Raw genomic sequence first — 15,871 nt, 5'->3', positions numbered from 1 at the left:
TAGGAGCAGTACAATTGTCCTCAGTACCCTTACATTTGCGAGAGAAAAGATCAGCTGACCCCATAATTGTGTGATTTCCAAAATTTTAGAACCAGCTTATTTATCCCCACCCTAGCTCAGAGGCTTTTTCTTGTTTATTTGCTTCTATCTTTCAAGTTTTCTCCCCTTCCATTCTGATGGTGCTGACTTGCACTGGGACATACCTCCACAGGGAATGGTGAGCCTTGCTAAGTGGCTGTTGTTAATTTTTGAATCTTGACATGTTGGTCAGCTGTGGGGCATATCACAGCTGATGTCCATACAATTGAGGGAGAGAGAAGCTTGCCCAATTTGCACCTACCTCACCCTGGGGTACTGATGCTAACTGTAGCTAATTGCACTCCTAGTGACAACCAGCTGTGATTGGCTAACTCAGCACAGAGCAGACTAGAACCTGCAACCTTCCGGTCTGTATTGGCAGTGGATACTTGAGCCAAGTCTCCTGAGCCTTTGGCTTTAACTTTGTTTCTGTTTGTTGAGTTTTCACTTCAATTGTTCATTCCCCTAGAATGTATTTTGCTAAAATTTAACTTTACTGAATAGCGCCAACAGTTGTATCAAATGTAGTCTTGAGTTGCAACTTCTAATGGTAATGCAGTGATATGAAATGGTAAAATTACACTTGTCTGTAGGCAAAAACATATGGAACAGGAATAGTCACATCAATTCAATTCCTCTTTGATGGATCACTGCTATCTGCTCATCTTCTCACTGCATTTCTCATTCCCTTCTCTCTCTAGAACATAATTCAATTGTCCCTTAAACCCATTTTTACCAATGGCTTCAAGGACCTTTCCTGGTAACTTATTTCACACTCTCTTATGCTTTGTGTAAATTGCTGGGAATTTCCTTTGGGCATCTCCCGCTGTAATTTTGGTGGAGGTTCAGGGAGCATGAATGAAGTTTCTGATCAAGTTAAAGCAGTAGAGCATGAGAAGTCCCAAGGAAATTTGCATCAAATACAATCCCCCCTTCGACTTGCTTTCTTACTGCCAACCTCTTCATTTTTAACTTGCAACCGCAGATATATGCCACCTTTACTATCAGAAACAAATTGGCCAAATCAGTTTTGTCAGTTCCCTTGGTAATCCTGAAAACATCAATAAAGTCACCAGCCGTGAGGATGTTTCAAGTTGTCTGCCACAGGATAATAGATAGGCTAGCAGAATGGGCAGACAAGTGGTAGTTGGAATTTAATACAAAGGAGTGTGAGTTGATACATTTTGGCAGAAGGTATAGGGTGAGGCAATATAGACTTAATGGCACAATTCTAAAGAGTGTGCAGGAACAGAGGGACCTGGGGGTGCATGTGCATCAATCTTTGAAAATGGCAGGACATGTTGATAGAATGGTTAGCAAAGCATATAGGATCTTGGGCTTCATAAATAGAGGCATTGAGTACAAAAGCAGGGAAGTTATACCAAACCTTTATAAAGCTCTGGTTAGGCCTCAACTGGAGTATTGCATCCAGTTCTGGTCACCACACTTTAGGAAGGATCTGAGGGTCCTTGAGATGTAGAGGAGATTTATCAGAATGGTTCCAATGATGGAGGATTTTAGTTACAAGATTAGGTTGGAAAAGCTGGGGTTGTTCCCTTTGGAGCAAAAGAGGGGAGATTTGATAGAGGTGTACAAGATTGACATTTTTAGATAAGATAGACAAGAAAAAACTGTTCCCATTAGCTGATGGTACAAGGACTAGAGAACACATTGAAGGTTTTGGGCAAGAGATGCAGTGGGGCGAATGTGAGGAAGAACATTTTTACACAGTGAGTGGTAATGGCCTGGAACTTGCTGCCCAATGGAAGTGAAAACAATCAATGATTTCAAAAGAAAATTGGATGGGCACTTGAAGGAAACAAACTTGCAAGGCTATTGGGATCGAGTGGGGGAGTGGGACTGACTAGATTGCTCCACGAAGAGCTGGCAAGGACTCGATGGTCCGAATGGCCTCTGTCTCTGCTGTAAATGACTCGATGTGGAGTCATTTGCACAGAAAACAAATCCAAGTTCTTTTTTAATTTCTTCACATCATAAATTCCTGATTTCTTCACATCTTCATTGCTCCCCTCTGCCTCCTGTCAAAGTCAATCATATTGTCCCCCATGATCAGGTACTCCCAGGACTACAGATAAAGATCTGATCAACACATTATCTGGAATAATGCAAACACTTTAATTTTTTCACAGACATGGGGATTAGCTCTTGACTTGGTTCAACAATGTAAAACTGGTTGCTGACTCACTATCACCTGTTCTGCGCTTTTGCACCTTGTTGTGTTCATTTGCTTTCATAATTACAAATTAAGTACTGAAGTGACATAAAGGAACTACTGTGATTTGCAGTCTGCAGAGGCTATTTTTCTGATCAACAACTTACATTGATATGGGATGTAAAATTGGCACTGTCCCTTCACAGGCTAGGGAATTAGCAATCCCATTACCAGCCGGCTAGACAATCACACTATCTCCTATTTTCTGTTATTATGTCTTCCTTAACACTGCTCACTGTAGACGGATGGATCCGGAAAGCTTAATTTGATGGAGTTTAGACACCTCTGGAACAAGATTAAGAAATGGCAGGTAGGATGTACTGGAGGATTTAGGGAGCTCTTACGTCACAGGGAGTATTACTGTGTTTGAATTATAGTGGGTTCAACGTCTTGATAATTAATGTTTGGCAAATGGTACTGTGGCTCGGTAGGTCCTGCTCAGATTCTCAGAACAAGTAGAAAGGTTTGTGACTGAGAGGCTTTCGTCCAAAATGGTGGAACTATCTAAAATTATAATTCATTACTGTCCATTCACCTGATGTACCTGTTTACCTGATCAGCTCAGCAGTGGACAAATGAATTTAGGGAGTCATGGTCTTCCTGGCCAACCACCACCCGTGCATCCCCACCCCATCCCAGTCACTGAGGTCGGGCAACTTTGTAGCTCAGGACTCGATCAAAACTGACTGCATTGATACATTTACTCGCCTAACTATTAAATTCCTGATTGAGTAGTTTTTTAAGTCTGAAAGGACACTGGAGCATGTGGTCAGGCTGTCCTTCAGAGTCATCTATTTTCCTACTGGTGTTTGTTTATCCCTCTGTTATGCGAGCTTACTATTCCACAGGGCACCAGCAGGCCACACATGCCACGAAAGGTATCTATTCATCATGTATGAGTCTACTGTTGAGTATGAATGCTAGGGAGCAGTACTATCACAGCCAAGCCTGAACCTGTACTCACACATGCATTTATTGGAAAGTAAACAGGAAAAGAATCTCGAATGATTTGGCTCCTTCACCAGTCAGGAATATCAAAGCCAATATTTACATCCACCATGTTACCTCAGCTAAAACCAGCACAGATCAGGGATTGAATCCACAACCTGCTAAACTGGTATGAGGCAAAGTGACACTTTGTAATGCAGTTACCCACTCAATCATTGGTTATGTTGTCTCTCTGAGATGTCTGTTTCTTCGATAGTCCAAAGATTGAAAGAATTGAAATCTTAAGACTTTGTCTACGTATGAAACAGCCTGCTCAATTGCACCTAAGAATATGTGTGAAATCAAGTCGACTTCCTTTAAAGCACACACTGTCAGGCAGAGCACATTGGTGCATCACTACAAATGATCATTTCTATAGAACTTTTAACTAGTGGGATAACCACTTAAAACCATCCAGGAATGAGAAATGGACAGAGGTCCAAAAAGGATAATCCTTGGCTCTGACCTATGATTGTCCCAATAAGAACATAAGAAATAGGAGTAGGAATAGGCCATTCAGCCCTTCGAGCCCACCTCGAAGAGGTGAGATGATGGCTGATCTGCTACTTCAACACCATTTTCCTGCACTATCCCCCTAACCCTTGATGTTTTTATTATGTAGAAATCTATCGATCTCAGTCTTGAACATGTTCAATGACTGAGCCTCCACAGCCCTCTGCAGCAGACAATTCCAACGATTCACCACTAGTGAAGAAATATCTCCTCATCTCAGTCCTAAATGGCCTGCCCCTTATTCTGAGACTGGGTCCCCTGGATCTTGATTTTCCAGCCAGGGGAAACATCCTTCCTGTATCAACCTTGTCGAGCCCTCTAAGAATTTTGTATGGTTGAATGAGATCACCTCTCATTCTCTAAACTTCAGAGAATAAAGGCCCAGTCTATTTAATCTTTCCTTGTGTGACAATCCATCCATCCCAGGAATTAGTTTGATGAACCTTCGTTGCACTCCCTCTATGGCAAGTATATCTTTCCTCAGGGAAGGAGACCAAAACTGCATACATAGGATGGTGAACATTCCATTCAGGTTCCATGACCTCAGCCTCATCACATTTTCTGTCCCCAGCCCCACAGGTATGATCCAGTGACTGAATTCAGGCCTCAATCACTCAGATATTATCCAGTAACTGTATTCAGGCCACAGTCCCTCATATAGGATCCAGTAACTGTATTTAGGCCTTAGTCCCAGCCAGATATATTTTCATTTGTTATTTCTATATTTTGCAGACAATTTTTAAGGAATATGATAAGGATAATTCTGGACTAATTGACAGCTATGAAATGCGCACCGCTGTCAATGATGCAGGTGAGTGGGAATGGGCCAGGCGTAACTGCAGATGGGAGTTAGACTGTGATGTACGTGAGTGGGAATCGGCCAGGAGTAACTGCAGATGGGAGTTAGACTGTGATGCAGGTAACTGGGAATGGGCCAGGTCTAATTGCAGATGGGAGTTAGACTGTGATGCAGGTAACTGGGAATGGGCCAGGTGTAACTGCAGATGGGAGTGAGACTGTGATGCAGGTAACTGGGAATGGGCCAGGTGTAACTGCAGATGGGAGTTAGACTGTGATGCAGGTAACTGGGAATGGGCCAGGTGTAACTGCAGATGGGAGTTAGACTGTGATGCAGGTAACTGGGAATGGACAGCGTGATTGCAGTTGGGTGTTAGACTGTGGTGCTGGTGAGTGGAAATGGGCCAGGAGTGACCGCAGATGGGAGCTAGACTGATGCAGGTGAGTAGGAATGGGTCAGCATGATCGCAGATGGGACTGTAGGTACCGATATCAATGAACACCTGAACAGCTGGACTTGAAAGGATTTGTTTCCAATTCTTGAAGTTTCAGGTGCTCCAACAATGAGGTCAGTGGGCTGTGAAGTTTTTAGATAAAGGAGATCTGAAAATGTTGGTGGCTCCCATCTCAGGAGCACAGCACACCCCCTCAGTATCTGCTGCAGTGTCAGCTTCTTCAGCACAACATTTAAACTTTTTTTCATCCAGGCCTTCCATTCCTGTCACAAGATCCACGGGCTTGATTTCAGTCTACTGATATAATTAATGTCCAAGCTCTTCAGAACTGGTCCCAATCCCACCAGAATAGTAAGGGCAGACCTTCAAGGTCATGTTCATTTCATTGATGGTCGGTAGGGGACTTCTTGCAACACTTGAACCCGCTCTGTCAGAAGAGGGGAAGGAAGTGACTGAAAAATGTTTCCATATTGTGACTTGCCGAGGGCAGTTTATCACATTGTTCTGATGATTGCACCAGTCAAGGTGTCCCACTCATTTTTAACCTTCTGTTTCTGTCTTCCTTACACCCAGTGCTACTTAACTGATAATGACAGGAAGCATGTCAGAAGAGGTATTCCTGTCATTAACTTATTTTTTGAATGCACTTGCCCAAATATGGATGGGCATGTTCACTACCCATCACCACTTCCTGCAGAAAATCCTGGAAGCGGTGCAGTAATGCCAGAGTGTCACATTTCCCAATCCTGACCAACATGCAGAAAATCCAAAAACAAAACACAGAAAATGCTGGAAATACTCAGAAGGTCTGGCAGCATCTGTGGAGAGAGAAACAGAGTTAATGTTTCAGGTTGATGACCCTTTGTCAGAACTCAGTTTGGAAAATCCATCCTGTTTTGACCTCAGGTGAAATCCAATTTCTTTTTCCTGTGCAAATTACAGAGCCCTGTGGAGATTGCATCAATGTACCTCCTACCAAAATGCAGGAAAAACATAGATAACCCTTTTGATGTGTACTGCCATCAAAACCCTTGTCCCCAAAATTCCTGAGGCTGGAGTACCTCAACTGGTTCAGATATCCTGACGCCAACTTTTGGCTGACAATACAGCAGTTTTGTGAGCGATGATCGCCCTGGTCATGTCTGTAACACATTCTCTGTGGTGGCTCCATATATTAGGGTGATGGTGGAATACTTACAGGACACTGCAGTCCTGGCATCAAATTGCAAAACAAAGATATTCCTCATTGCACTTTCAGTCACATGCTCAAAAATGTTAGACATACATCCACAGTGGGCATTGTGTTGTGTTACTGCACTGGACTGTGAGCAGTGTTACCACAGTGGACTGTGGGCGGTGTTACCACTGTATTTACATGGCAGGTCCCGTTTACTGGAACTGAATGGGAGTGTTGGTGACTACCTGAGATCCAGTAAATATGCTTGTTTCTTGTTCTTTAGGGTTCCATCTTAACAGCCAGCTCTACGAGATCATCTCCATGCGCTATGCTGATGAAAATATGAACCTGGACTTTGACAGCTTCATCTGCTGTCTTGTAAGACTGGAGGGGATGTTCAGTAAGTGCAACACCATTTGCAGTGTCCTTTCTTCCATTACAATGGAGTCTTTGTAGCCTGTGCAGTGCACTGGGTTGAACATTGTCCTTTCTATTATGTGATCTGGGTTTAAATTCAACACCACACAGATGAAGTGAAGGCACCTTCTCTCACGATCTGTGCAACAACTAAGGAAGGACTGACTTTTTTTTTAATGATATGGTCGCATTGTTCAAAATGGTCCTCAGTTTGGCACTAAATTATTCCTGGTGACCTCCCCCCAATATTCCTAGTGACTCCCCCGTCATTCCTGCTGTTGATTTCCCCCCACAATTCCAAGTGACTCCCCAACCATTTCTAGTCAATTTTCCACCATTCCTGATGACTTCCCCCCTCCACCATTCCTCCAGGCTACCCAGGAAACCACAACCGTCATAATCTGTCTGCTTCCCTCCCCCAAGCAATCGCAATCCCTCACCACCATCTGTCCCCACCCCAACCACCAGATGCTCCTCCCGACCACCGTTGGACCCCCTCCCCCATTGCAATTAGACTTTCTTGACCAGCATCTGCTCCCTCTGACCACTATCGGAACTGCCCTGCCATGATCAGGACCCCCTAGCAATTGGGACCCCCCACCTATCACTCCCCCCACCCCACCCCGCTCCCCCGGCCCCCACCACAGCTAGACCTACCTGCACTCTTTGGTTGCGACCTTTTGCTGCAGGCCTTCCTGCCCGATAGGCCTTTAGCCTGTCACTCAGGCTGCCTGTGGACTGGATACTAACTTGAAATAATTTAAAGGAGACCTGCAGATGTTTGGGAAACCTGTTCTTCCAGGTTTCCCAATTTCAAAACAGTTTCTCTGCACAGAACATGGCTCCGAGTTAAATTCCAGGCCTCAGCCTCAGCCATGAACTATGTACACATTTCCAAGCCATTAGGGAATAGCGTATAGCTTCTGATCTTAGTTACATTATTGCAGAGTAATAATGAGTAGAGAGGTAGAAAGCTGCAAGTTTAGTCCCTGGGTAGACATATGGCCATGCCATTCTGAACCATGAGACAAGAACTTGAGAGAAGGCATGTGTTATATATTGTTATACTATCTGTAAAGTGCTAGGAACTAATTAGCTAGGAACTCATTGTTATGTGTAAGTGTTTGAGTGGGGCCACATTCACGGCTGCACTGGAAAGTCATGTGATATGTAACAGAAAACCAGTTTCACCAGTCTCTACCAGGCAGCATGGTGAGCTGTATTAAATGCAAAGAGCTCCAATCATTCTAAGTCTAAAGTGTGGTTATTTCTAACATCTGGGAACCAGAAAACAACAAGAAGATTTAATATGGTGGCAGCAAGTGTCTGTGAATAAACCTAGAACATTTTAAAAGAATTAGATTGGGACAATTGACTCAAATTAGTGCCAGAGAGAGAGAAAGCAAAACTGAGTGACTCGTGCGAAAACGAAAAACAAAATGTCAGCCGGGACAGTAATGAATGCACAGCTACAGCCCATGATGAATTGGGAAGCTGATGATGTCATAGAGGCATTTGAGAAGTTTAAACAAAAGTGCAGATTGACATTTAGTAGTTTCCTAAAAGGTACTACTGAAGAGGAGAGGGTCAGCTGTGCCATTCTGTGGGCTGGAGATAAAGGATTAAATTTATTTAACAGCTGAGACCTACGTGAAGAAGGCAGCAGAAACCCAGACAACATTTTTGAAAGATTCAGCACTCATCTCCAGCCAAAATCAAATCATTGAATATACCAATATGAATTTCAAGGTCTCAGACAGGAACTAGGTGAGCCTATTGACAATTTGTAACAAGATTGAAAAATGCAGCCAGAAAATGTAAATTTAAGGACACAGATGAAAGACTGATAGATCAACTCATTTGGGGTTCTGCACATCCTGAAGTACAGAAAGCTCTAATTGGAAAGGACAAGCTCACAATATCTCAGGCTGTAGACTCTGCCAGAGTACATGAAGCCACGAGCAGACAGATGACTACCCAAACAGCTAGTCTCCAGTTAAGCCAAGACAAAGGTAGCAGGGTTGATGCAGTGAAACAACAACAAAAAAATGTACACCAGACTGAGAGAAAGACACGCAGGAGTTGTGGACAACCACATGAATTGACAGACAGAAGGAAATGTCCCACATGTGGATCAATCTGCAGAAAGACCAATCACTGGGAAAAGATGTGCAGAACAAAGCAAGAAGGTGGTAGCCGAGTCACCAGAACCAGAATAATAGGACGAATGAGTAGTGAAAGAAACCAAAATATCCATACCCTAGAAGATGACGATGGGTTTGAGAACACGATAGATATAGGAACCATACATTTGCATGAAATGTCTGGATGTGACAGTTCCCAGAGAAAAGAAATTCACACAACCATTCAGATCAGGAAGAGGATGACAAACAAGCCCACAATGATAAATCTGAAGGTGAAGATTGATACTGGAGCGCAGAGTAACATCATCCTGCTCAGACTATACCAGAAGATCTTTCCTGAAAAGTTGGAGGAAAATGGTTATCCAAGGAAAGGTGCTCTGAAACCAAACAACATCAAGCTAACAGCATACGGGGAAACTGAGTTAGGAACAACCCAAATCAGAGGGACACACAAAGGAAAAGATGTTAACTGAATGTTCTATGTCAATGAAACAGTTGGTCCAGCTATCCTGGGGTTGAGCAGTTGTGAAGAGCTGCAGATCATCTCAGTAAACCATGAGGTGAAGGAGGCAACACTGAGGGTTGAAGACAGTGCACCTGTTGTAAAGTACCCTCTGATCAGAAGCAAACAAGATCTGGTACAAATGTACCCAGAGTGTTTTGATGAGACAGTTGGATGCTTTGAAGATTTTGAGTATCACATCACTATTGACCTAGCGATGGAATCAGTGATTCATCCCCCATGTAAAGTACCAGTAGAACTAAAAGGAAAGCTTGAAAGAGAGTTCAGAGAAATGGAAGAAAAGAAGGTGATTGCCAGAGTCACAGATCCTACAGATTGGGTAAATTCCATCGTGGTGAGAGAAAAGCCAAATGGACGGCTAAGAATTTGCCTAGATCCCAAAGATCTTAACCAAGCAATAAAGAGGGATCACTACCCTCTTCCCACACTGGAAGAAATCATACCAGCACTGGCAGGGGCAAAAGTTTTCAGCAAGCTTGATGCCAGAAATGGAGACTGGAATGTGAAGCTGGATGCAGAATCTTCACTGTTGACAACATTCAACACATCCTTTGGGTGGTACAAATTCCTGCGTCTACCTTTTGGCCTCAAAGTGAGCCAGGCTGTGTTCCAATAGAAAGTAGGTGAGACATACAGGGGATGCAAAGGAGCAGTCGGCATAGCAGATGATATCCAGATATATGGTGCAGGTGGAAAAGATCATGACAACCATCTACATGAAGCCATGGAGAGAACCAGGAAAGCTGGGATTAAGCTAAATGCTGACAAATGCATTGTGAAAGTGATAGAATGCCATTTCTTTGGAATGGTGTACACACCTGATGGAGTCTCAACCATCTCTGGGAGGCCACATTCACAGCTGCTCTGGAGAGGCATGTGATATGTAACAGAAAACCAGTTTCACCAGTCCCTACCAGGCAGCATGGTGAGCTGTATTAAACACAAAGAGCTCCAGTCATTCCAAGTCTAAAATGCGGTTATTTCTAACATCTGGGAACCAGAAAACACAAGAAGACGTAACAGAAATGAAAACAAGAAAAGCTGGAAGTACTCAGCAGGTGTGGCAGCATCTGTGGAGAGAGAAGCAGAGTTAACATTTCAGGTCAGTGACCCTTCATCAGAACTCACTGACCTGACTCTGCTTCTCTCTCCACAGATGCTGCCAGACCTGCTGAGCATTTCCAGCATTTCTGTTTTTATTTCAGATTTCCAGCATCTGCAGTATTTTGCTTTTATATAAGATGTAACAGCATGTGTGGCCTTCTCAGTTAGGGACTGGTATATGACTCAGAGATGAGTGGGTACAAAGTGGCAAAGTGGAGGCAGATTCAAGTGGTGTAAGGAACAGGCAATAGGACATTTGCAACTGTACTGATTATGTGGGACACCCCAATGACTCAGTTGGTAAGTGCGGTGCTGAGCCATAAAATTAGGTAGGCACAAGGGTTGATCCCTGATCTTTGCTGAGTTGTCTAATTTCTGCTAGATGACTGTAGGGTTACATGCAAATTATAACATGGAAGCAGGCTGTTTGGCCCAACCAGTTCAAGTTGGTGTTTACCCTCCACACGAGCCTGCCCTGATCCCATTTTCCTTTATCAGCTCCCCTGATTGAGAACAAGATTAGGATTTCGCTGTGATGACCTCCTACAGGATTCAATAAAGGAACAGCTGTCAGCTGTCCACTGGCTAGGCTTACACATTTATTTACTTAGAGATACAGTACTGAAACAGGCCCTTCGGCCCACTGAGTCTGTACCGACCATCAACCACCCATTTATACTAATCCTACATTAATTCCATATTCCTACCACATCCCCACCTTCCCTCAATTCCCTTACCACCTACCTATACTAGGGGCAATTTATAATGGCCAATTTACCGATCAACCTGTAAGTCTTTGGCTGTGGGAGGAAACAGGAGCACCTGGCGGAAACCCACACGGTCACAGGGAGAGCTTGCAAACTCCGCACAGGCAGTACCCAGAATTGAACCCGGGTCGCTAGAGCTGTGAGGCTGCGGTGCTAACCACTGCACCACTGTGCCGCCCCATGGGTGAGCTACTTGCGGGTGACTTGCACTTGTGGACGGTATCCCACTGCTGAGGAGAAAATTAGACAAAGAATAAAAGTTACAACTGTTACACGCCCATAGATACTTTTTTTTACACCTTTCAATACTTTAAGTGCTGTTCTCCATAATGGGTCCTGTTCTAAAACATTGACTATAAAGGCAAAGGTTAGTTGAAGGAAAACAGCAAAGCAAGACCTGGATGATGCAGCAAGCTGGAGAGGCTCAGTTCGTTTTCTAGCTGTGTTCTCAGAATTATTATACATAACCTGTGTTAAAACCAGTTTCTGTCTTTGTGTTGTTTTTTGAGAGGAGGCACTGTCTTCATTGATCCCCCTTTTTGTTCTGCAGGAGCCTTCCATGCCTTTGATAAAGATGGAGATGGAATCATTAAGCTCAGTGTTCTGGAGGTAGGAGCAACTGTCACTCATGTCACTGAACCATATTTCCTTATCAGGGCATGAAGGGCCTTTTAAATCTTGGCCTATACATCTTTAAATGTACAGATTTCAAGATCTTTAAAATATTATTCACTCCCTTCCTTTCCCTTTAATGCTCATCACAAGGGATGGTTTGTTGATAGCAGCTGTGTGAAGCAGCCCTCAGATCATAGTAGCCCTGGAATTCATTGCACACATGATCTTTGACTGGGAAAACATGAATTTGGCAGATTTCTATTCAAGAGCTCTCCTTCCCTAATATTCTCCCATAAGTCAGTCTCAAGATCATGGCCCATTCTTCTCATTTGGGGAGCAGTGACCCAGCTTGTAGACGCTCTTCTCTGTTAAAATCACCGTGGCTGATGGGAATCCAATTGAAACCGCTGGCAGTTAAAATTCCCCTCCTCAGTGTGCCAAATACTGGGGCCAGGGTTTCGGAATGTGACTGTTTATTTATAAGGACTGATTCTAGAGATTGGCTTCATAATGATTAGATTGTCTTTGGACTTTGGGGAGAAATTCCCCAGGACCTTATCTTCTTAGTGGTTTAACTGATTTGTTATCTTCTTGAGTTAGGTTTGTTGTGACATAGTAAGGATTGGGTTTATGCATTTTGGAACATCTTAGAATGCTTCACATAATGGATTTTCTTTATTGAAGTGCAGTGAGTGTTGTTTAGTGAAGGGAAATGCTAGATGGAGCAAATTATGTTTGCTTGTTCAGACCCTTCTTATGTTCTTATCAGATTTGACCTCTGATTCAACGCATTGCATTCTTTACTGATGGGATTAATATTTATGGTGTTCTTATTTCCACAGTGGTTGCAACTCACCTTATATGCTTAAGCGTCTCAGGACACTGTGCTCCTGGTGACTTACATGCCTGGCTATTACCTCAAACTCAACGCCCAAACCTCAACAGCAGCAAATGCAAAACCAACCCCTTCAACCCATGATGACATTCAACGACATTTCAGGAATCCAGGTGTAAAGCAGCTTGTTACATACTGTCAGATCAGCATATGCTACTGCAACTGTGTGAACCTTTGCTATTGGGAATACCTCAAGCCAGGATAAAAGCACAAGTTTTCTTTATTGCTCTTGTATGATTTTACAATTAAACCCCTTACTCTAAGCTCTGCCTTTGGTGGCCTAGTGGGTAAATGCATTGCCTGAAAAAACATTGAGTAGAAGACCCCAGGTTCAGTATTTGGTCTGGGATGAGTCATTACAGCTGTGTTCAGTACCCCAGAGCCAGGGAGCTGAATTATCATCCAGGGCTCTATTCAGTCAGCCCAGCTGGATCAGTGCATGTTTGGAAGATATGACCAGACTTGACTGCTACTGCCAAATAACCTTTGTCAAGCCAGTCAATACTGGTAAAGTGCTTGAGGGTACATCAATTATTTGCCAGCTTCCACACACACGTATTATCCAGTAGGAAAGTGTTCAGCAATTTTTCCCTTCCTCTTTCCCTATCCTAGGAGTGTTCTTACCGCTGCCTGCCTGAGATCAATGAAGTCAATACTGACAATGGATCACATGCAAATACAGCCCCACACCAAACTGCCCTCTGAAGTGACATAGCGAGCCTCTCACCTGTATACAACCACTCAGTGGTCCAAGAAAGCCCACTACCACCTTCTCAGAGCAACTGGGGATGGACAACAAACACTGGCCTGCCCAGTGATACCTGGAACTCGAAATTGAATTAAAAAAATACCAGTTACAACACCGAAACAGGCCATTCTGCCGGTGTCAGCTGTTGCCTCCATGAGAGCACATATGAGTGAACACATTTACCCATCCTGTTCCCAACCTTTGCAACCCCTTTTCCTTCATCCACCTATCCAATCTAATCTTGAATGTTGACAAAGGGCCAGAAATTACTGTATTGGCAGGTTTGGCAGGGAACAACATTACTCGGATTTTTCTGCTCACCAGTCACATTGCACTATATTTACACTGAAAAATGCAGAAATGTTGATCTGATAATGATGCAGTGATATCAATGTTGCATCGAGGGCTTCATGAATGTTGTACTGAATGGTCTCTCTCCATAACCCACGAAAGAAAAGGATAGAGAAAGAAACACAGTGAATGATGGAGAAGGGAATAGGTTGAATTACAGCCAAATGAAATATAGAAATAGAAAGAGTGAATTAAGAGAGAAAAATAGACAGAAAGGAAAAGGAAGTAAAAAATTAAAAGAACAAACAGATGAAGAGGATATTGTAACCCAGATATGATTGGGAGTTGTTGTATTGATCCTTGAGAAGTTAATGAGTGAGTGGCAGGGTAGGTGAGCAAAATGTACAACCACTTCATGGGTGAAAAGTATAGAACAGCGGACTCATTCACCTTGATAAAGACAGTGGAACACCCAGTGGGTATGTCATTGCACTACTTTTATAGGAATGTAGGGATTGCTACATGAAGCAAGTCCAATGTCTATCTAGTTCGCCTTCTACCATCCCAGTAGTCAAATAATTATGGAGTTGTTGACTAATCAGTAATCAATCTTTATTAATTAGTCTACAACAGTTCCAGAAATGACATGAGGAAAACCTCAGTTGTGGAGAGTTTTGGGAGCCATAGGTTCAAAGTCACCTGTTCCTCCCAAGCATGCTATGTTAAGTTTCAAATTACTCATATAGTGTATCTCAAAATGTTATTTTCTGAAAGAAACGTATCTAATTTGCATTTCAGAGTGTCAAAACAGTTTTGAATCCTCAAATGTATTGCCTTGTGACACTAGCAGAGAATGATAAGAATAGCATAATAGACTGCCAAGGCAAGTGTAAAGGATAAAAGAAAAAGTCTAGGAACAATTCATTACCAGCTGGTGTGAGACTCCACAGCTTCCTTTGGTCCCTTTATGGATTTCTAAGGTTGAATGCCATGTCAGGACCATAAATTACATCAATATCAGGGTCCTTTGCAACATTGATTTCCAGCCCTAAATTGCTACGGCAGGAATAATTCGTATTGGCATCGTAATTCCTGATCATCATTAAATTTATTGGGGAGGCTTACGGTGAGAAGGGATTCTATAGGCATTGGAGAAGCTAACAGCGGAGTGCCGCAAATCATCCAGCAATTTGTGAAGATTCAGAACTCATAGTGTACTTCTTTTACTCTGCAAATATTTCACAAATTAATAATGGAGTGTAATTCTAATGTCCCATTAAAACCCCAGCAATTTCAGGCCTCAAATGCTAACCCTGGATGTGAATTCAACAGCTTCACAACCCTCTGTGTGAAGAAATGTCTCCTGCCCTCTGTTCTAAATCTCTTACATTTACTTGATGTGGTTCAGTGCAACACTGGCAGTGTCTTTACCCACCACACCATTGGGACAGCTCAAAGAGATCATTTATCAAGTTTGTGTGAAGATTAATTATGGGAAATATTTTGTTTCATGGCTGTACTTGTAAATCAATCAGACACATTGCCGTGATGTCACAGATCCAACAAATAAAAAGCACGGCGAGTGGGTGCCTGCAACGATGAATTTGGGCAGATCAAAAGTGTCAACATCACAGTTTCCATGATGGTTGAAGGAGGTGCAGCAGAGAAGTGAAGATAGACCATGGCTGTGTCTCACTGCTGAGCATTCACACAATCATGTTGCAGCCTATATGCCTTATTTATTTAAGTTCCGCTATCTCCTGTGTGCTTTTAATATATTAAAGTTCTGCTTGAGGACTGTACACTTTATTTACTTATAAATGCACGGGAGCAAAAAAAGACCTGCTCACTGATGTTCAGTTTGGGTTCCATAGGACCACCTGGCTCCAGAATTCATTGTAACCTTGGTTCAAATATGGACAAAAGAACTAAATTCCAGAGGTGAGGTGAGAGTGACTGGACTTGATATCAAGTTAGCATTTGACCGAGTGTGGGATTAAGGGGACCTAGCAAAATTAAAATCAATGGGAATCAGGGGAAAGCTCTCCATTGGCTGGAGTCATACCTAGCATAAAGGAAGGCAGTGTGATTATTGGAGGCCAATTATCTCAACCCCAAGATATTAC

General features: G+C 43.0%; 1 protein-coding gene across 3 annotated transcripts in view; it reads left to right on the top strand.

Moving 5' to 3' along the window:
• Window positions 1–15,625, top strand: part of LOC137373975 (calpain-3-like) — a 46,434-nt gene extending 30,809 nt beyond the window's left edge. For all 3 annotated transcript variants that reach the window (XM_068039676.1, XM_068039675.1, XM_068039678.1), the window contains 5 exons: window positions 2,553–2,621; window positions 4,544–4,622; window positions 6,525–6,641; window positions 11,747–11,805; window positions 12,654–15,625. In XM_068039676.1, the coding sequence (XP_067895777.1) occupies window positions 2,553–2,621; window positions 4,544–4,622; window positions 6,525–6,641; window positions 11,747–11,805; window positions 12,654–12,680 (351 nt within the window). In that variant the 3' untranslated portion in view covers window positions 12,681–15,625. The remainder of the gene's footprint in view (window positions 1–2,552; window positions 2,622–4,543; window positions 4,623–6,524; window positions 6,642–11,746; window positions 11,806–12,653) is intronic.
• Window positions 15,626–15,871: the final 246 nt, after the last annotated feature.

Source organism: Heterodontus francisci, chromosome 9 (assembly GCF_036365525.1).
Source record: "Heterodontus francisci isolate sHetFra1 chromosome 9, sHetFra1.hap1, whole genome shotgun sequence".
Lineage (NCBI taxonomy): Eukaryota > Metazoa > Chordata > Chondrichthyes > Heterodontiformes > Heterodontidae > Heterodontus > Heterodontus francisci.
Note: the sequence above shows the minus strand (reverse complement) of the source record. Positions and strands in the feature narration are given on the sequence as shown.